This window comes from Toxotes jaculatrix, chromosome 13 (genome assembly GCF_017976425.1).
Source record: "Toxotes jaculatrix isolate fToxJac2 chromosome 13, fToxJac2.pri, whole genome shotgun sequence".
NCBI classification, from domain to species: domain Eukaryota; kingdom Metazoa; phylum Chordata; class Actinopteri; family Toxotidae; genus Toxotes; species Toxotes jaculatrix.
Genome location: NC_054406.1, coordinates 26,348,290 through 26,371,289, shown reverse-complemented (window position 1 = coordinate 26,371,289; position 23,000 = coordinate 26,348,290). Strand labels below are relative to the sequence as shown.

General features: G+C 43.3%; 1 protein-coding gene across 1 annotated transcript; it reads left to right on the top strand.

Annotated features, from left to right (window-relative positions):
• Positions 1-1,810: 1,810 nt before the first annotated feature.
• On the top strand, positions 1,811-22,403 carry LOC121191841 (NACHT, LRR and PYD domains-containing protein 3-like; the record flags this gene model as incomplete). Its single annotated transcript, XM_041053291.1, has 8 exons — positions 1,811-3,594; positions 7,266-7,439; positions 10,705-10,878; positions 14,524-14,697; positions 20,092-20,265; positions 20,604-20,777; positions 21,207-21,253; positions 21,382-22,403. Coding segments are annotated over 8 exons (3,243 nt in total), but the record flags the coding sequence as incomplete, so codon positions are not given.
• Between the last annotated feature and the right edge of the window lie 597 nt (positions 22,404-23,000).

The following is a 23,000-nucleotide window of genomic DNA, read 5'->3' as shown; positions in this document are numbered from 1 at the left end:
GTTAACATTTTGAATATATCTACATATCTACATGAATATTAAAGTCACGCACTATAATTTCTTTATCCGTACAAAGCATTAATCACAGAAATTCTGTGAATTCAGACAAAAACTCTGAGTAAGCAGCAGGTGGACGATACACCACAGCAAATAGGACTGATTTTTCTGTCTTCCAGTTTGGATGTGAGAGGCTGAGGATAAGGCTTTCAAATGTACTATAACTCGGCTTAGGTCTGGGATTAATTATTAAACTTGAGTGGTAGATTGCTGCCACTCCTCCTCCTCAGCCTGTGTCTCGAGGAATGTGATAATTAATATGACTAGCAGGGGTTGACTCATTTAGACTGACATACTCTTCCCTCTGCAGCCAGGTCTCAGTAAGACAGAATAAATCAATCTGCTGATCTATTATCAAATCATTTACTGACAGAGATTTAGACAAGAGAGATCTAATGTTCAATAGCCCACATCTAATTGTGGTATTTTGAGGTTTAGACAATTTGATAGTATTCATTTTGTTTGAGGTTTTTATGAATAACACCTCTTGCCTTTTTTGGTTTATACACTTTTTGTTGACAGGGAGCAGACACAGTCTCTATAGGATAAAGGGAATTGTTGGAATGGAAGGAATCATGGGAAGGTGACAGCTTTAGAGAAACTGCAGAGAAGCGTGTCGGACTGCAACTCTGCCTCCTGGTCTCAACTCTGGCCCGGTGGATTCATAAAATCAGCTTCTAATAAAATCTGTTTCTAGATATGAGAGCAGCACCATCCAAAATGGGATGGATGCCGTCTCTGCTAATCAGACCAGGTTTTCCCCAAAAAGTTTCCCAAATGTCTATGAAGACCATGTCGTTTGCTGATGTTAAATCGCCAAGGAGCCCTGCAAAACACAAAGTGAACATATGTATACGTATGATATAATTGGGAAATTAACCAAAGTGCAGGAAAAAGTAAGTGACATGTTGCGTTATCACCAAAGCCTAGATGGCGACATTGCTGCAGGACGTCAGCTGACAGTTCCCAGAATTACTTTGCCCTCAGAGAATTTATATGTTTGATATGATATGACTAAAAATGTGTTTGTGTTTTCAGATGTCAGGACGACAGACTGAGAGCAGAGTCTCCAGGATCCAGCTGTCTGTCTATGAAGAGTGAAAGGTCCAAAGAGTTTAATCCTCCAGACTTCAGTCATGAACCTGGACCCTCAGAGTCAAAGTAAGAGACTGTTTCTAGTGTAAACTGACCTGAGGATGATTCAGTTCTCAGACGTTAGGGTTAGGGTTAAGGAAACGCTTTGACCCTACAGGGTCTTCATGAGTTAAATGGCCAACATGACAGTGAGCTGATAGGAGTCAATACATCATCAAGATAAAATACATTATCAGAGCCTGAAAGAATCCCAACAATCTCACAGTAATCTACCCAAACAATCCAAGAGTATCTCAGTAAGTTCAAATATTTGTTGAAAAATGTTTATGATATAAAATCTGAGAGAAAGATCCAGAACAAGAGCTGGACTGCAGACAGTCAGTCAGAGCAGCACTGTACAAAGTAAGACTGTACATCTGTCTGCTCATGTCATTATCTCTGAAAACAGGACCTGTGGTTTGTTACAGAGTCATTTGTTCTATCATACAGCTTTGGCATTTAAGATGATTAGAAATACCACAAAATGAAAAAAACTTTTCTTTGCTTGTCTTTAGTTTTTATGCAGCTGATGAAAGAAATGAGCAGATTCTCAGATTCTCTTTCTTTAGTCTGACATTATTTCTTCTCTGTCAGCAGATTTTCAGCAGATAGTGGTCTGCAGGAGGTTTTAGATGAACATAAGATCAGTCTGAGGAGGAGATGTAAACGTGTGACTGAAGAAACTGATGGAACAGGAAGTGAAACCCTCCTCAACAGGATCAACAGGAGTGAAGAGGTTATTACCCAACATGAGGTGAGGCAGCTGGAGACAGCTTCCAAGATGGATACCCTCCGTGACGTTCCAATCAAGTGCCATGATATCTTTAAAGCCTTACCTGACCAACAGAAACGCATCAGAGTCGTTCTGATGAACGGCGTCGCTGGCATTGGAAAAACCTTCTCAGTGCAGAAGTTCACTCTGGACTGGGCAGAGGGCTCTGAAAACCAAGACGTCAGTCTGCTGGTTCTGCTTTCGTTCAGGGAGCTGAACCTGATCAAAGATGAGCAGTACAGTCTTCTCATGCTGCTCCACGTTTTCCATCCAACATTAAAGAAGCTCACAGCAGAGAAGCTCGCTGTCTGTAAAGTGTTGTTCATCTTTGACGGCCTGGATGAAAGCAGACTTTCACTGGATTTCAGCAACAGGGAGGTTGTGTCTGATGTCTCACAGAAGTCATCTGTCAACGTGCTGCTGACAAACCTCATCCAGGGGAATCTGCTTCCCTCGGCTCTGGTCTGGATAACTTCCCGACCTGCGGCAGCCAATCAGATCCCTCCTGAATGTGTTGACAGGGTAACAGAAGTACGAGGCTTCACTGACGCCCAGAAGGAGGAGTACTTCAGGAGGAGATTCAGTGATGAAGAGCTGTCCAGAAGAATCATCTCACACATCAAGACATCCAGGAGCCTCCACATCATGTGTCAGATCCCAGTCTTCTGCTGGATCTCTGCTACAGTTCTGGAGCACATGTTGACCACAGAGCAGAGAGGAGAGCTCCCCAAGACCCTGACTGACCTGTACTCACACTTCCTGCTGGTTCAGACAAAGAGGAAGTATGATGAGGGACATGAGACAAGTTCACAGGAGCTGACGAAGGCTGACAGGGAAGTTCTTCTGAAGCTGGGGAGGCTGGCGTTTGAACATCTGGAGAAAAGAAACATCATGTTCTACCAAGAAGACCTGGAGCACTGTGGTCTTGATGCCTTGGTTTACTCAGGAGTTTGTACAGAGATCTTTAAAAGAGAGAGTGTGATCTTCCAGAAAACAGTCTACTGCTTTGTTCATCTGAGCATTCAGGAGTTTCTGGCTGCAGTCTACATGTTCCACTGTTACACAGAGAGGAAGACAAGACAGCTGAGGACTTTCCTGGGACAAGACTACAAACACTGGGACTCAAAACCTTCAAAGTGTTTTGAAAATAACAGTAGTAGCTACCCATCGCTCGATGTCCTCCTGAGTGATGCCATGGAGAAATCCATCGAAAGTGAAAATGGCCACCTGGACCTGTTTGTTCGCTTCCTTCATGGCCTGTGTCTGGAGTCCAACCAGAGACTCTTAGGAGGCCTTCTGGGTCAGACAGAGAACAGACCAGAAATCATCCAGGGAGCCATCGACAACCTGACGGAGATGAACACAGATGATATCTCTCCTGACAGAAGCATCAACATCTTCCTCTGTCTGATGGAGATGAATGACCGCTCAGTACATCAGGAGATCCAAGAGTTCCTGAAGTCAGAGAACAGATCAGAGAAGAGACTCTCTGAGATCCACTGTTCAGCTCTGGCCTACGTTCTGCAGATGTCAGAGGAGGTTCTGGATGAGTTGGACCTGAACAAGTACGACACATCAGAGGAGGGAAGACGGAGACTGATCCCAGCTGTGGGGAACTGCAGAAAGGCTGTGTAAGTCCAGACATGATCTTTAACATTATCAGTCAGTGTAGATTAGTAGTTTAGTTTTTGCAAATAGACAGTATGAAATTATTCTCATTATTCTCATAATAGTTGTATAATTTTTTAGGTCAGCTGTGTGTTTTTCTGGAGATGTTTTCAATGTTGTGTTTGTGAAACATAGATTTTTCAGTTGGTTGATTATTGCTGGTAAGTTTTTCTGTTTATTTATTATTAACTGTTACATTCTACATTCATTTGTTAAGCTATTCATGTTATTTTGAGTCTTTTTGTTTTCATGTAAACCTGATAAATCAAATTCACATTTCAGGTGATTAAACTCTACTGAAAACATAATCATGAATATTATCTTCCATTTCTGCCAATAGATCCCCCTAAATCCTCCACACTGCTCCTTTAAAGTCTTTCCATATTTTGTGTTAAATCAAATCAAATCAGGCTTTATTGTCACTTTGCTGTACATACAACTGCAGTTCAGACAAAATGAGACTGTTTTCTGGGTTCAGGAGAGTGAAGTTAAAAAAAAATTAAAAGAAGTTAAAGTCGTAATAATTAATATTAGGTGAATACTAAAGAAAAAAACAAACACACTCAATCCCTGCAAACAGCCTCCCTCCCCCTGACCCTCCACCTAAGACCCCAACCCTCACCCCTTTCCCCCCACTCCCCACATACCTCCCCAAACATACTGCAAGATGCCCATTGTGCAAGATTGTCAGTAAATGTCCATAGCAGCAGACTGTCGTTAAAGTGCCAGTGCTAAGCATTAAAGTGGCCAGTGCCAGGTAAAACACCCATTTAAGCTGTCTCTGGGTTAGTAATAGTGGATATGTCTGTGATTCAGCTGTTCAGTACTCTAACAGCTTGTGGTAGGAAGCTGTTGATGAGCCTGGAGGTTCTTCCTTTTATGCTGCAAGACACAAGTCAGAAGCAGGTGTTTTCTCAAGCTAGGCTAAGAAAGAAACCACACAAACCACCGCTCCCAAGCTTGTTTCTTACCAACGGCAGATCTATTACGAACAAGATCGACGAAAGGGAGCTGCTCGTCGCCAGGAGCTCCTACGTACGCAACTGCTGTGTCCTCGTCGTGACAGAGACGTGGCTGTGTCCGTGGATCCCAGACACTGCGGTATAGCTAGCGGACCGCTCCGTTCACTGTGCCGACAGAGATGCAAAGTCCGGCAAGAGCAGAGGAGGAGGTCTGTGTGTCTACGTTCACAACCACTGATGCACAAACAGTAAGATCCTGAACTCTTATTGCTCCCCGGACTTGGAATATATGTCCGTGATGTGCAGGCCATTCTACCTGCCCAGAGAGCTATCAGTTGTCATCATTATTGCTGTTTATATTCCACCTGATGCCAATGTTAGCAGTTCTCTCGCACCTCTCCAGGACATTATAAACAAACATCAAAGAGCTCATCCCGAAGGAGTGTTTATTGTTGCAAGTGACTTCAATCGGGCTTGCTTAAAAACTGTGTTTCCCAAATTTGTACAGTATGTACAATGTGCCTCCAGAGGGAACAATATACTGGACCGTGTTTATTCCAACATAAAGCAAGCATACAGAACTTCCCACATCTGGGACTATCAGATCACACATCACTGCTGCTCTTTCCTGTATACACCCCTTTTCGGAGGAAGACCGGGCCCACCACCAAGTCCATCAAAACCTGGCCACAGGGAGCTCTGGCTGAGCTACAAGACTGTTTTGCACGCACCAACTGGAACATTTTTGACCCCAGGAGGGGTTGATGCCTCCTCCCACTCTCTTTTGACCACCATCGGTTCGCATACAGAGCAAACAGGTCAACAAGCGATGCCGTCAGCATTGCCCTCCATACCGCCCTGTCCCACCTTGAGCAGCCGGGGAGCTATGTCAGAATGCTCATTGTTGACTACAGTTCTGCTTTTAACGCAATAGTCCCACAGATACGGGTAGACAAATTGCATGCCCTGGACTTCCCTTCCTCCACCTGTGCCTGGATTAAGGACTTTTTAACAGATCGCCCGGAAAAAACAAGACTTGGCCCTTACTGTTCCTCCACACTCACACTCCTCTCTCCTGTATACCCTGTACACCCTTGACTGCATAGCCACTCACTCCTCAAACACCATCATTAAATTTGGGGATGACACAGTTGTTGGGCTTATCTCAGGAGGAGACAAGTCAGGTTACAGAGATGACATACAGAGACTGGCTAAATGGTTTGACAGAAATAACTTGTTGCTTAACACATCAAAAACCAAGGAGATGGTGATAGATTTCCGGAGGAAGAGGATTGAACCATCTCCTCTCTATATAAATGGTATCCAGGTGGAGAGGGTCCGAACCTTCAAGTTCCTGGGGACCTACATCTCTGAGGACCCCTCCTGGTCAGCCAACACCCTGGTAAAGAAGGCCCAGCAGTGTTTGCACTTCCTGAGACTGCTCCGGAAATGCAATCTGGTGCAAAAGCTGCTGGTGTCCTTCTATCACACAACAGTCGAGGCAGTGTTGGTGTATGGCATCACTGTGTGGTATTCTAGCTGCTCTGCTGGTGACAGGAAGAAGCTGCAGGGGGTCATCAGGACCGCAGAAAATCATAGGCTGCCCACTGCCGTCCCTTGAGGAGATCTCCAGCTCTCGCTGTCTCTCCAGAGCTGAGAGAATCCTCAGAGACCCTCACCATCCTGCCCACCAGCTATTCAGCCTGCTACCCTCAGGAAAACGTACACGAAGCATCAAGGCCAGGACAAATCGCCTGAAGAACAATTTTTTCCTTGGGCAATACTAAACTATTAATTCAGCCCACAAAAAAAGAAATCAGGAACAGTCTTGAATTTATGCATGGGTTATATTTATTGTGTCTTCCTGTTTTTATACAATTATGCTTATACAATTATGTGTCTTAGATTATGATTTTAAGGCCTTAATTATTTATATATATATTTTTTTCTTTATATTTTTATCTTTATCTTTATATTTATTAAGTTATTTTATTATGTCTTGGAAGGTTTGATTGGAATCCTATTCTATTCTATTTCTCTCCTGCTGTAGATGAGAGTAGAATCAGGAAACACACACCTTCAGCCAAGAACAGAGGTCTAAATATATCAGAGCACAATGGGAGAATTCATTATTCTTCTACACATTTGTCTGAGTCAGTCTGCTGAAGCTTCATTCAGCTACAGCTGAACTCATGAAGTCATTTCTTACAGTGTAGCTGTGTTAGGAGGAGACCACTTCAGTCAGTGTGGACCACAGGAAGGATGACTGCCATCAAAGACTCTTTAAATCAACGTGTGACTGTTGGTTGAAGTCAAGAAATGTGAATTTGTCCTTTAATGTTGTTTAATTACACAAAGTTCAGGAAGAAGAAGGTCATGTAAAAACTTCAATGATTAAGAGGATTTGAGTCCAACATGTCTGATTTGATCTTTATCTTCTAATTCCAGACTTGACTGAGGTCAGCAGCATGTTATGAATCTGTGTTGACATGAATAGTTGTATGAATGTTGTGGTGATATTTGGATGATGTGTGTAGAAGGCTGACATTATGATGATCCACAATAAGAGAAGGACAAAGTCCCTCTACTCATGTTAGTGAAAGCTCATTGATTAGGACATATCTGATTGGATTAGAAATGATTTTTATCCACATGATTTATTCTTTATTCAGATTGAGTTCCTGCAGTTTGTCAGAGATCAGCTGTGCTTCTCTGGCCTCAGCTCTGAAGCCCAACCCCTCCCATCTGAGACACCTGGAGCTGAGTGACAACTACCTGCAGGATTCAGGAGTGAAGCTGCTGTGTGGTTTTCTGGAGAGTCCACACTGTAGACTGGAAACTCTGAGGTCAGTTCACTGTCTGTTACTGCTGTAAATCTTATATCTTTAATTCACAACTGAACCTGGTTTATCTTCATCCAGAACTTGAATCCATTCATCTTGAATGAATGAATGAATGAATGAATGAACAAATGAATGAGATTTGAAATAGTTGTTCCATATTGTGACTTTTTCTTATCTCAGAATAAGAATTATTCCTTCAGTTCCGCTGGGTGTTTGGAAAGACACCAACAAATAAAATGTATTAATTAATGTAATGTATTAATGTAATTATTATAAGTAGTAGTAGTGTTAAATTGTATGTTAATAAGTATTTGTGTGACTTTGCTGCTGATTATTTTCCAAAGTTTTCCATTAAGTCCATCTGTAATTTGGGATTCACATACTTACTCCTCTGCCTCCTTTAGCGATAGTGGTATGTGTAATAAATGTAGCATTTTTGAGGCTTGGCTCTGCACCATAGAAAACCACCCCATAACTTTGCTAGCTGGTCAGTCCCCTGTAGTTGGTGCGGACCAGCCTAGTGTAGCATCAGATAGCCATCCTACTGTAGCTCCTGTTAACCATTCCACAGCCGCTCCCGAGCAGCCAGGAAGCCAGGGCGGCTGGGTGGCAGTCCAAAGGAAACATAGCTTGAAACAACGGCCCATGGTTCATCATCAACCGCTTCACATTTCACACAGATTTTCCTCAATCAGCGACAAACCCGCTGAGGAAAAAACTCTGGTTATTGGCAGCTCCATTTTGTGCAATGTGAAGTTAGAGACTCCAGCAACCATAATTAAATGCATTCCTGGGGCCAGAGCTGCCGACGAATCATATTTAAAAATGCTGGCTAAGGATAAAGGTAGATTTGGTAACATTGTTATTCACGTAATAACACCCGATTACTCCAATCGGAGGTCACTAAAATTAACGTGGATTCAGTGTGTAACTATGCCAAAAGAATGTCGGGCTCCGTACTTTTCTCACCCTCCCATGATTCCTACCATTCCAACAATTCCCTTTATCCTATAGAGAAACTGTGTCTGCTCCCCATCAACAAAAGGTGTATAAACCAAAAAAGGAAAGAGGTGTTATGAATAAAAACCTCAAAAAATGTATACTATCAAATTGCCTGAACCTAAAAACACCACAATTAGATGTGGGCTATTAAACATTAGATCTCTCTTGTCTAAATCTCTGTTAGTAAATGATTTGATAATGGATCAGCAGATTTATTTTAGTTTATTAATAAATACCAGACCTAAGCCTAGTTATAGCACATTTGAAAGCCTTAACCTGAGCCTCTCACATCCAAACTGGAAGACAGAAAAACCAGTCCTATTGACTGTGGTGTATCGTCCACTTGCTGCTAACTCAGAGTTACTCAGAGTTTTTGTCTGAATTCACATAATTTTTATTATTTTTTTTGACAATAATAGCCTTAAGACTGCATTCTATTCAGTATTAGACTCAATTGGCTTCTTTCAAAAATGTTAACAAACCAACTCACTGTTTTAATCACACCCTTGATCTTGTACTGACTTATGGCATAGAAGCTGAATATTTCACAGTATTCCCTCAGAACCCTGTTTTATCTGATCATTCTTTAGTAACATTTGAATTTACAATAATGAACTGCACAGCATCTGGGAAAAAAATTAACTACTGTAGATATTTGTCTAATTATGCTGTTACCAAATATAAGGAAGCTATTCCATCTTTATTATCTCCGTTGCCATGTGCCAGTTTTACAGAGGACAGTGACCTAAACTTTACTCCAGCAGATATAGGTTATCTAGTTAATAGTACTGCTGCTTCAATACGTACAACCCTTGACTCTGTTGCCCCTCTGAAAAAGAAGGAAGAAGGAAGCTAGCTCCATGTTAAAAGCATGTCATGAAAAGCTGTAAAGGAAGTAGCTATCCACTAATTTAGAGGAATTCTGCCTAGCCTGGAAAGACAGCTTCATAACGTATAAAAAAGCCCTTCGTAAGGCAAGAACTGCCTATTACTCATCATTAATACAGGAAAACAAGAACAACCCTAGATTTCTTTTCAGCACTGTAGCCAGGCTGAATATGTTCCACATATTATGTGGAACATATCCTGTTATATCCATTCTAATTTTAAAATTATGTTTAAAACCTTTTTGTTTGACAAAGCTTATAATTAGTTGTAGTTACAGTTTTAGTTATTATGACTAAACCTATAGTTAGTCACAATTATTTCTATAGTTACAGTTAAGGATAAAGCCCATAGTAGGGCTGGCTCAGGCAACTGAACCATCCCTTAGTTATGCTGCTATAGGCCTGCTGGGAGACTTCCCATGATCCTCTGCACACCTCTTCTCTTTTTCTCTCCTCAGACCCACTCTCACATTTATTTGCCTTTATTACATGTCATTAACTCTGTGTCCTCTCTCTCCTGTAGTCCTGTGCTTGTTTCTCTCTGGTCTCTCTTTCTCTGTACCTTTCTGCAGGTATCTCTGGCTCCGGGGCTGCATGTTCTCTGTCTGTGGTCCTGGCTCCACCCACCTGCTGCTGTTTATTGTCTACAATGATCCATTTCTAACACATTACTATGTTCAATATAATTAACAATCATCACAGCTTTTAGCTTCTGTGCTCTGTTTCCTATCATAACTGTAATCTGCTGAGCACACAGTGTCCACTAACTGTTCTGTAACCTGAATGATGGCCCTCTAACATTGTCCACTGCCAACCCTGTTTGTGTCATGTTTTATACGCTGCATGTCCCTGTCCTCCATTCCCAGCTGTCCTATCTTCCTTCCTTTTCCTCCTTTCACCCAGCCCGGCCACCAGCAGGAGGGTCCCCCATATGAGCCAGGTTCTGCTCAAGGTTTCTTCCTGTTAAAAAGGAGTTTTTTCTTTTTTTCTTTCTTGCTTGCTCTGGGGTCAGACTCTGGGTCTCTGTAAAGCGTTTTGAGACAATTTTGATTGTGGAAGAAGCTATATAAATAAAATAAAATTGAATTGAATTGAAAAATACTTATTGATTGTGTCATATTTAACTGTCATGTCTCCAACTTGTTGAGAATAAAACAAAAGATCATCATCAATGTAGAAACTCCTCATTGGTTAGCACTTGGATAAAGAGCTGCTATTTCTGCTTCACTGAACAAATCTGCGTTTGATGTTTGGCCCAGTTTTCAAATGCAGGTCTGTTAGTTTGCTGTGAGCTGCAGAGCAAACTGAGAGTTTTGTTCCTTTCATTGTCCTTTCAGCACAAATGTTATTTGACATTTTCTTCATTGTTTCCTCTTCAGACTGAGCAGCTGTAACCTCTCAGAGAGAAGCTGTGAAGCTCTGTCCTCAGTTCTCAGCTCCCAGTCCTCTAGTCTGAGGGACCTGGACCTGAGTAACAACAAGCTGCAGGATTCAGGGGTGAAGCTTCTGTCTGCTGGACTGAAAAGTCCACAGTGTAACCTGGAGATTCTCAGGTCAGATCAAGTTCCAGTTTGTTTGAAATGACTGCAGATATTTCTTGAGTGCATCAATGCTGACTTTAGAGAGGCCCATATCTAATGATTTTCTCAGTTCATTCAATCTCATGAGTTTTTCTATTTTGTTTTAATCCAGCTTCACATATGTGGTCTCCTACCACATCCACCGTGAATCCAGGACTGAGATACGCATCGTCATATTTTCTCATCTTGGATTTTGGTGGTGAATCATCGTTTACATAGTCTGAGTTTGTGTTGTTTCGGAAACATCGTATGTTTTCCTTTTTGCCCCAGTGAGATACTTCTCCACTGTCCAAAGTTTGCCAAATAAGTTCCACCATGGCAACGAATACAACATTTGTTGTACATCCATAAAATCTGACTGGGGTGCTCTTACGTCAAAACATTAGTTCCGTCTGCTACAAGTCCTGACTTCTGAAAAAAAAAAAAAACATCCAGGAGCAATTTGTCCCCCCCCCCCCCCCACGTGGAGAGGACAGGTAGCTGTGCTAATGCTAATGCTAATGCTATCAAGCTGTCACTTTGCTGTACCAACAACTGCAGTGCGGACGAAATGAGAAGAGATCTCTGGAAGAGATCTTGGACAGAGGGGAGAAAAACACCAATAATCTTCTCTGCCCCCCTGACTCTTCTCTGTAAGGCTTTCCTGTCCGCCATACTGCAGCTGGAGTACCAAGTGGACATGCAGTATGTCAGGACGTTCTCCACCACGCCTCTGTAAAAGGTCCTGAGGATGCAGGTGGGGAGAGTGGCTTTTTTCAGCCTCCTCAGGAAGTGCAGTCTCTGCTGGGCCCGCTTTGTTATCACTGAGGTGTTTGTCTTCCAGCACAGGTCCTGTGAGATCTGCACTCCTAGGAATCTGATGTTCTCTACTCTCTCCACGGGGTGGCCCCTGATGCTGAGGGGAGCGTGCTCAGGCTGAGTCCGCCGGAAATCAATAATCATTTCCTTGGTCTTATCCACATTCAGCACCAGGTCATTCAGTCTGCACCAGTCCACCAGGTGATCTACTTCCTCCCTGTACATTGATTCATCGTTTGCCCTGATGAGTCCCACCACTGTGGTGTCATCTGCAAACTTTGTGATCAGGTTCCCCTCATTTCTAGCTGCACAGTCGTGTGTCAGCAGTGTAAACAGTAGTGGACTGAGTACACACCCTTGGGGAGAACCAGTGCTCAGCGTTATAGGTTTGGAGATGTTTTTTCCAACCCAAACAGACTGTGGTTTCTCGGTCAGGAAGTCCTGGATCCAGAGACATGTGGCGGTGTTCAGGCCAAGTAGGAGGAGTTTCTCCACTAGTGTCTGTGGGATGATGGTGTTAAACGCTGAGCTGAAATCAATGTACAGGATTCTGGCGTAGGTGTTTTTGTGGTCCAAATGAGTGACGACTGAGTGCAGGGTGGTGGATATTGCATCCTCTGTGGAACGGTTGGGATGGTATGCAAACTGGAGGGGGTCGAATGATGCAGGGAGGCTGGCTGTGATGTGTGGTTTGACGAGTCATTCAAAGCACCTCATCACAATCGGTGTTAGTGAGACAGGGCGGTAGTCATTCAGGCACGAGACAACTGGTTTCTTTGCCACTGGTACCATGGTGGATGTTTTAAAGCATGTAGGAACGGTGGCCTGACTGAGCGAGATGTTAAAGATGTCAGTCAGGACCTCGGCCAGCTCACCAGCGCAGTCCCTCAGCATGCGTCCCGGGATGTTGTCTGGGCCCGCTGCTTTCCGTGGGTTGACCCTCTTCAGGATCCAGGATCAGCTGGCCCAACAATTGGTAGAGGGTCAGCCCTCCTTCTGGTTGTCGGGTTTGGTTCCTCAAAGCGTGCAAAGAAGTTGTTGAGCCTGTCAGGAAGGGAGGCGTCGTTGTCCTCGACCCTCTGTCTGGGCTTGTAATCTGTCAGCTCCTGGACTCCCTGCCACATTCGTCTGGTGTTACCTGTGTCACAGAGGTGTCATTGGATTTTCTCTGCGTATGTGCATTTCGCAGCCTTGATCCCCTTGGATAGTGCAGTCCTAGCAGAGCAGAGTCCAGACTTGTCCCCCGCCCCACCTCAGTTGTCATCCACGGTTTCTGGTTGCCACGTGCCCTGAAGGTCTTGGCTACCATGACATCCTCTGTACACTTTGCAATGTTGCAGGTTACCACCTCTGCATATTCCCCGATGTCTACGCAGTCTCCCTGGGAGGCTGCGATCTTGAAGACCTCCCAGTCCGTGTTCCTGAAGCAGTCCTGAAGTGCAGAGGCTGCACCCTATGGCCAGATCCGCCTGTGTTTTATCTCTGACCTGCTGCGCTTCAGGAACGGTTTGTATACCGGTACCAGCATGACAGAAATGTGATCAGAGCAACCAATGGGGGGTCGGGGGGTCGCTCTGTATGCGTCGGGAGAGTTCGTGTACACCAAGTCCAACATGTTCTCTCCTCTGGTTTTAAAGTCCACACATTGTTTGAACTTGGGGAGCACAGTCTTTAAGTTGGTGTGATTGAAATCCCCTGCGATCACTACGAAGCTGTCCAGGTGTTTTGTCAACAGCTCACTGATGGCGTCATGCAGCCCTCCGAGTGCATCGTTAGCGTTAGCATTAGCGTTAGCGCCGGGGGGAATGTAAACAACCGCTACGATCATGTTGGTGAATTCCCTCGGCAGATAGAATGGCCGGCATTTCACGATGAGGAACTGAGCCAACTGAGAGCAGTGTTTGGTGGCTAACGTGGCATTGATACACCAGTCTCTGTTGATGTAGATGCACAGGCCTCCACCTCAGCTCTTACCAGAGCTCGCCGTGTCTCTGTCCGCCCGGAACAGTGTCGTCCCCTCCAGCTGTATGGCCGCGTCTGGAACGTTGTCCTGGAGCCACATCTCCATGAATGCAAGCACACAACAGTCTCTCCACTCCTTGCGGGTTGTCCTCAGCAAACGAAGCTCGTCTAGCTTGTTGTCAAGGGAGCGAACGTTGGAGAGAAGGAGCGATGGCACTGCTGGTCTGATGGGGTTAGCCTTTAGCCTAGCGTGTGTCCCGGCTCTCTTCCCCCTCTTTTGTTTACACTCGCAGCGCTTTCACCTTCTCCTACCTTGGATGGCTGCCGGCGTAGTCTCCGCTAGGATTCCGTGCTGGCTTAGGATGTCCAATTTACGCTGAAGGAGCGGTTCAGAGTTTATAATGAGAAGTGGATTTACGGAGGAGAGTGAGTCTGTTTTTTAACTGCAGAGCAAAGTCACATGGTCAGTGTGTGAGTCAACAAGTAAACAGCTGTAGCCATGGTAACTGAACACAGCAGTGACAGACAGCTTAAGCTTCAAAATCCTCAGACTCAAAAATCAAGACTCAAATTTAACAGACTAAACCTAGAAACTGGTAAATGGTTGCAAAATCCGTTGCAGTCATTCACTGTAGTATCCATTATTATATTTTAATGTGCTTAGAGCCCAATGAATATAACATATCTAACTGTCCAAATACTTACGGCCTTGACTGTACATATCTGTTTATTACTGATTGTGTCATATTTAACTGTCATGTCTCCAACTTGTTGAGACATGAGCAAACTGAAAGTTTTGTTCCTTTGAATGTCCTTTCAACACAAATGTTGACTTTTCCTTCATTGTTTCCTCTTCAGACTGAGCAGCTGTAACCTCTCAGAGAGAAGCTGTGAAGTTCTGTCCTCAGTTCTCAGCTCCCAGTCCTCTCGTCTGAGGGACCTGGACCTGAGTAACAACAAGCTGCAGGATTCAGGGGTGAAGCTTCTGTCTGCTGGACTGAAGAGTCCACACTGTACCCTGGAGACTCTCAGGTCAGATCAAGTTCCAGTTTGTTTGGAATGACTGCAGATATTTCTTGAGTCCATGAGTGCTGACTTTAGAGAGGCCCATATCTAATGATTTTAACAGTTTATAAAATCTTTGAGTTTTTCAGCCTATTTTGTTTTTTTTTTCCAGTTTCATATTCTTTTGAGCTCACATTATGAATTTTGGCTGATATACACAAGATCACTTATGCTTTGTTATAATGAGGTTTATATGATTAAATGTCAGTGTTAATTTCAGTTCAGTTCAAGTTTATTTATATTACATCAAATCATAACAGAAGTTATCTCAAACCACTTCCCATATACAATACCAGTCAAAGTTTGGACACACCTTCTCATTCAGTGTTTTTTTCTTTATTTTTATTACTTTCTACATTGTAGATTCATACTGAAGACATCAAAACTAGGAAGGAACACATATGGAATTATGTAGTAGTTAACAAAAAAGTGTTCCGCCTGGTTGGGGTCGTGGGTTTGAGCCGCACTCCGGACGGCACCACCTCCCACGGACTCACCACCTGTGGGAGGTGCTGTAGGACTTCGGTGCATTGTGGACTGGGTGGGAGTTGCCCCCATGACCTGGGCCTCGACCCAGATAAGCGGTAGATGAAGACATGGCAAAAAAGTGTTAAACCAACCGGAAGACATATTTTAGATTCTGCCAAGTGGCCACCTTTGACAGCTTTGCACATCCTTGGCATTCTCTCAATCAACTTCATGAGGTAGTCACCTGGAATGGTTTTCCAACAGTCTTGAAGGAGTTTCCCGAGGCGCTGAGCACTTTTTGGCTGTTTGCCTTCACTCTGCAGTCCAACTCATTCCATCCATCTCAACTGGGTTTAGGTCAGGTGATTGTGGAGGCCAGGTCATCTGACGCAGCGCTTCATCACTCTTCTTCTTGGCCCTTATACAGTTGGAGACAAAAGTATTGGCACCCCTGTCAGTTTGACATGTTTTGCATAAAGCAAGGGCTTAATGCAATTTTTTATTGAAGCAAACTCAATGAACATTTCAAAACAATGATGTGATCAACAAATAACAAGAAATTATTTTGCAGTCTGACAGAAATTTTACAAAAACGTAATTGGTTGGTGACAAAAGTATTGGCACTTAGCAGTTAGTGCTTTGTATGTCTGCCTTTGGCCTTTACAACTGCTTGTAATCTGTTCTTGTAGCTTGATATCAACTGCTGACACCTCTGCACAGATATTTTGGTCCATTCTTGCTGGCAGATGGTCTTCAGTTCAGTCAGACTGGAAGGCTTTCTTGAAGCAACTGCAACTTTCAGATCTGCCCATAACATCTCAATTGGGTCGAGATCTGGGCACTGGGATGGCCACTGTAGAACAGAAATCTTCTTTTCCTTCAAAAATTCTGTTGTTGATTTTGCTGTGTGCTTTGGATTGTTGTCATGCTTAAAGTAGAAACGTCGACCCAGTAGCTGCCTTGCTGATGGGAGCATTAGATCACAAAATATTTCTTGATACATGGTGGCATCCATCATTCCTTCTATGATGTGAAGAGTCCCTGTGCCTGCACTACTGAAGCATGCCCAAACCATGATGGAACCGCCATTGTACTTTACAGTAGGCACCAGATGCTTTTCGTCCAAGGCTTGTCCTGGCTGTGTCCAAACATAGCGAGGGCTGTTAATTCGGAAAAACTCTATTTTTGACTCATCTGACCACAGTACTTTTGAGAAGAAGCTGTCAGATTCACTTACATACTTCTTAGCATACTCCAGTCGCATCTTCTTGTGGACAGCTCTCAGGTAAGGCTTTTTGATGGATCGACATCCTCTGTACCCATTTCTGCTTAGTGTTCTCTGTACAGTTCTTGTGTGTACAAATGTTCCAGATGTTTCCAAGTTTTTCCTGATATCCTTGGCTGTAAGACCATGGTTCTTTCTGACCTCTCGCACAACTTTTCTAGCACTTCTGTTCTCAATCTTTCTTGGATGTCCACATCTAGGCCTGTTTTCAACTGTAGCAGTCAGGTTGAACTTCTTGATAATTCCTCTCACTGTTGACTTAGGCATTTCAAACTTTTCTGCAATTTTCTTGTAGCTGTTCCCTTTCTGGTGGTCAGTTACAATGCACTTTCTAACTTGCAAACTGACTTCTTTAGACTTCACCATGATGCTTGGCTAGTGGGCAAGTGCAAGTTGAATAAAACTTGGCTGTCCCCCTTTTTATCTCTGGATAAAGCCATCTAACAACTACCGACAGGTGTGTCAACACTTAACAACCCTTTCACACCTGTCTGCATGATTCAGTCTTGTTAACAAAATATAAAAGGTGCCAATACTTTTGTCACCGACCAATTACATTTTTGTAAAATTTCTGTCAGACTGCAAAATAATTTCTTGTTGTTTGTTGATCACATCATTGTTTTGAAATGTTCATTTAGTTTTCTTCAATAAAAAAATTGCATTAAACCCTTGCTTTATGCAAAACATGTCAAACTGACAGGGGTGCCAATACTTTTGTCTCCAACTGTATAGCCTGGAGGTGTGTTTGGGTTCATTGTTCTGTTGAAAAACAAATGATGGTCCAACTAAGCACTAACCAGATGGGATAGCATGTCACTGCAGAATGCTGTGGTAGCCATGCTAGTTAAGTATGCCTTGAATTTTGAATAAATCACTAACAGTGTCACCAGCAAAGCACCCTCACATCTTCCAACCTGGATTATAACAGTAGTCAAATAGGGCTGTTAACTGTGTACCAACCCTACAACTGATGGTCTCAAACACACTGACTGAGAGAATGCCAAGAATGTGCAACGATGTCATCAGAGCAAAAGGTGGCTGCTTCGATGAATCTAAAATATAAAACATATTCTGGTTGATTTAACTTTGTTGTTAACTACATAATTCCATATGTTCCTTTATAGTTTTGATGTCTTCAGTATGAATCTACAATGTAGAAAGTAATAAAGAAAAACCACTGAATGAGAAGATGTGTCCAAACTTTTGACTGGTACTGTATAGCAGGTCTAGACTGTACTGTAGAATATTATCTACAGACCCAACATTTCCCCCAAGAGCACTTGGTGGCGGTGGCAAGACAAAACCCTTTTAGCAGGTAGAAACCTTGAACAGAGCCCGACTCATTGTGGGCAGCCGTCTGCCTCGAGCAGTTGGGTTGCAAGAAAGAGAGAGAGAGAAAGAAGGAGGGGAGGGGGGCAGGAGGTAAGGTACTATGGGCTCCTTGAAATAAGATGGTGTGTGACCATTGAGGGCTTTGTAGGTAAGGAGCAGAATTTTGAATTCTGGATTTTACAGGGGAGCCAATGCTGAGAAGCCAATACTCCAATAGGAGTAATGTGATCTGGTTTCCTGGTTCCTGTCAGTACTCATGCTGCAGCATTTTGAATCAGCTGGAGAGTCTTTAGAGACTTGTTGGGGCAGCCTGATAATAAGGAATTGCAATAGTCCAGCCTAAAAGTAACAAACACATACTTTTTCTGCATCATGAGAGAGGATGTGCCTGATTTTTGTAATATTACAAAGGTGAAAAAACAGCCCTTGAAGTTTCTTGATGTGGGAGTTAAAGGACAAGTCTTCATCGAAAATAACTTTACAGTGGCGCTGGAGGCCAGAGCAATATCATCAGTCAGACTTTGAGTTCAAAAGCAGAAAATTACTAGTCATCCAGATTTTTACTCCCTTAAGACATGTCTGAAGTTTAGTTAACGCATTGATTTCCTCTGGCTTTACTGACAAGTACAACTGGGTATCATCCACATAACAGTGAAAGTTTATGGAGTGCTTCCTGATAATGTTGCCTAAGGGAAGCATATATAAAGTAAAAAGAATTGGTCCAAGCACTGAACCTTGTGGAACTCCATGCCTAACTTTTGTGTACATGGAGGACACATTGTTGACATGTACAAACTGAAATCGATCTGATAGGGTAAGACCTAAACCAGCTTAGTGTGGGTCCTTTGATGCCAATTAAATGTTCCAGTCTCTGCAGTAGGATGTGATGGTCAATGGTATCAAATGCAGCACTAAGATCTAATAAGACAAGCACATAGACTAGTCCTTTCACTGATGGTCATTTGTAACTTTCACTAATGCTGTCTCTGTGCTATGATTCACTCTCAATCCTCACTGAAAATCCTCAGATAAATTATTGTTGTGTAGAAAGTCACACAGCTGATTGGCAACTGCTTTCTCAAGGATCTTAGAGAGAAAGGGAACGTTAGATATAAGCCTGTAGTTGGCTAAAACACCTGCATCAAGAGTAGGCTTTTTAAGAAGCGGTTTAATTACATCTACTTTACAGGACTGTGGTACATGGCCTGTTAGTAAGGAGGAATTTATCATCCAGTAGAGAGGTGCTGAGTAGGGGTAAAATTCCTTGAAGGGCCTGGTGGGGATCAGGTCTAAAAGACAGGTTGATGGTTTAGATGAAGAAATTAGAGAAGCTTGCGCTGCCCACGAGTGGCCGCAAGTTACAGCATCTCCTGCTTACCATTGAGCTTTTTCTTCTTTCATAGCTCTTGTTAGTTTTTTTTATTTATTAGTTCTCTCTTTTACTCCTTACCTTAACTGCACTAAGAGGACCAAAGTCACTGTTTTTGCTCTGGTCCTCGTTCTTTTATTATTATTATTTTCTTTTGCCATCCATGTTTGTGTCCGGAGATTGCATGTGTGAGGTGAGATGTTGACAGGAGGAGATCTGTGATTAATGGACAAACCTCTCTACCTGCTGAGACACAGCTGCCCTGTACTTACAACTACTAAACAATTTAATCAGAGGATTCAAACTAAATCAAATCAGGTACCAACATTAACACAGTTACAATCAAGACCTGAAGTATTTGGACAGTTACTGTTCTTCAGGCTCTGAGCTTCAGCACATTGAATCTGAATTAAAATAATGGATCTTACATTAAAGAGCCAAGTCTCAGCTTTAATTTGAGCAGGTTGACGTCAGTATAGAAAGAACTGTGTGGGAGATTCAGCCCCTTTAGTGGTTCAAAAGTAACTGGACAAATACACATGAAGATTTAATATTTAGTGTAAAATCCTTTGCAGGTATTGACTGTAGTATCCATTATTATTATTTTAAAACATGTCTAACTGTCCAAATACGTATGGCCTTGACTGTACATGTCTGTTTATTACTGCTTGTATCATATTTAATTTTAAAGATGATCATCAATGTAGAAACTCCTCATTGGTTAGCAGGTGGATAAAGAACTGATATTTCTGCTTCACTGAACAAATCTGTGTTTGATGTTTGGCCCAGTTTTCAAATGCAGGTCTGTTAGTTTGCTGTGAGCTGCAGAGCAAACAGAGTTTTGTTCCTTTGATTGTCCTTTCAACACAAATGTTATTTGACTTTTTCTTCATTGTAACCTCTTCAGACTGAGCAGCTGTAACCTCTCAGAGAGAAGCTGTGAAGCTCTGTCCTCAGTTCTCAGCTCCCAGTCCTCTAGTCTGAGACACCTGGACCTGAGTAACAATGACCTGCAGGATCCAGGAGTGAAGTTTCTGTCCGCTGGACTGAAGAGTCCACACTGTACCCTGGAGACCCTCAGGTCAGGATCCATCAACCTGTTTAGCTAGATTTGCTCATATCTGATCAGTGGATAAACAGCCAACTTGTGTAGGATTGTACAACGTAAATTTGAGTTCTGTTGAGTTCAGCAGAACTTTCTAGACTCAGACAATTATTATTTCTCTTGTTTTTGCTTCAGTTATTGATTTTTTAAAAATCCTACAGATACTGTTCAAGGAATTTGCCTTAAATACATTGAATCTGGACCAAAATGGACCAGAACCGAGAACAAAAATATGAACAATAAAGAACAACAAAACAGACCAGCAGGTGTTGACAGAGGGTTCGGTTGCTGTGTGATGTTGTGATTGTCTGCAGGCTGTCAGGATGTCTGATCACAGAGGAAGGATGTGCTTCTCTGGCCTCAGCTCTGAGCTCCAACCCCTCCCATGTGAGAGAGCTGGACCTGAGCTACAATCATCCAGGAGACTCAGGAGTGAAGCTGCTGTCTGCTGGACTGGAGGATCCACACTGGAGACTTGACACCCTCAGGTATGGAGAGACCTGCTGCAGCCACAGACAGTGTGTGATAGAGGAGGAAGAGCTGGAAACATTTAGTGTGTCACAGCTGATGACAGATCTCTACAGAAGTGAACCAACAGCACTTTGAGCACTCAGAGTGCTTTCACCACAACAACCCCAAAGACTTTAGATACATGTTCAGTGCTGACACACTAATAATTACATCCCAACAATAATAAGACCATCTACACTGCTCAGAGACATTCATCTGCCAGTGTCTCAAACCAAGGAGGAAATGAAATCAGGTCTCTTTCCTCCATGTCACCAAGATACTCCAGGTCCTTTGTCTAGTTGCTGAATGAGCAGAATAATCAAACCATCTGTGTATGAGAGCCATGTAATGTCCATGTTTGCATGCTGAAAGAGAACGTGCTGGTCTGACCCCCCTCCTCCTTTCAGGGTGGAGCCTGGTGGAGTCCAATGGTTGAGATCAGGTCTGAGGAAGTGTAAGTGTGGTTTTCATATGATTCCTGAAAACAAAGGAGCTCACATTCAGCCATCTTCAAAGTGTCAATCAATGATCAGGTGATAGATCAATAACTGCAGCTGTGTTGTGTCTTCTTCTCTCCATCAGATTTCTGTGAACTCACCATCGACACAAACACAGTAAACAGAAAGATCAAACTGTCTGACAACAACAGGAAGGTGACACATGTGGAGGAGGATCAGTCATATCCTGATCATCCAGACAGATTTGACCAGTGGCCTCAGCTGCTGTGTAGTAATGGTCTGACTGGTCGCTGTTACTGGGAGGTCGAGTGGAGAGGAAGGGTTGATATATCTGTGAGTTACAGAGGAATCAAAAGGAAAGGAGACACAGAAAACTCTGTTTTTGGAGAGAACGATCAGTCCTGGAGTCTGAGCTGCTCTGATGGTCGTTACTCTTTTTGGCACAATAACAGAAAGACAAGTCTCTCTTTCTCCTCCTCCTTTTCATCATCTTCCTCTGTCTCTGACAGAGTAGCAGTATATGTGGACTGTCCTGCTGGCTCTCTGTCCTTCTACAGAGTCTCCTCTGACTCACTCATCAACATCTACACCTTCAACACCACATTCACTGAACCTCTGTATCCTGGGTTTAGTTTCTGGGAGTCTGGTTCCTCAGTGTCTCTGTAGAGTGTAGCAGGGAGAGTCTCCTCCTGTTAGAGCCGTCCTTGAAAATAGTGGGGCGCGGTGCGATGCCGGGGGGGCGCGTGTGACCCTGGGGAACATGCTTTTTTTTTTGGGTACCAGAATAAAGTGTAATTGCACATCCACTACAGAAGGTGGCAGTGGCGCTCTCATTGTCAGAGTGTGCACAGGGAGTATAAAAGCTATGCTGTAGGCGATATGAAGTGCAGTGAACAAACCCTCAAGAGACACCATGGAAAAAGGGATGAAAAGAAATGCGGAGAGAGACAGAGGTAATGAGACATACGAAAGTCACCTGAAAGCTAAGACGAGGAAATATGACGAAGCGTATGTAGCGCTTGGCTTCACTGTGAATACGGTGGGAGACGAGGAAAGACCGGTGTATTTGTGTCTTAAAATGTTGGCAGCAGACAGCATGAAGCCAAATAAATTAAGGCGTCACTTAAAGACATTACACCCCAGTCACGCTGAACAGCGTGAACAGCTGGTAGATAAACTCAAAGACAAACCTTTTGCCTTACAATTCTATGAAGCAACTGACAGCAACAAAGGCTGTTTATTGCTTATGTACATTTTGACATGACAAACTCCCTGTGTGAGGATCTACTATTTTAATATGTCAGAGACAGAGCCACAGCTGAATAGCTATTCAAAATCCTGGACTGCTTCCTGACTGAGAATGGGCTAAAGTGGGAGAACTGCATTGGTGTTTGCAGTGATGGTGCACAGACCATGGCAGGGATGAGAAAAGGACTCTGGGCACTCATCAAAGAGGCCTCACCTAATGCTGAGTGGACACACTGTGTTATACATAGAGAAGCACTGGCCTCAAGGCACCACATTGAGACTGAGGTTCACATCACAGACACTGAGTGAATTCTACCTGAATGTAGAGAGGCAGTATCCACTCTTAGGGCAGAAGGCTATGGGCATTCTTCTTCCTTTTGCAACATCATATCTTTGTGAGACTGGCTTCTCTGCTGTTGCTGCACTGAAGACCAAGTACAGGTCCCAGCTAAACATTGAGAATTGCAATGTCATGCAAACCCCTCTTCGAAAAGC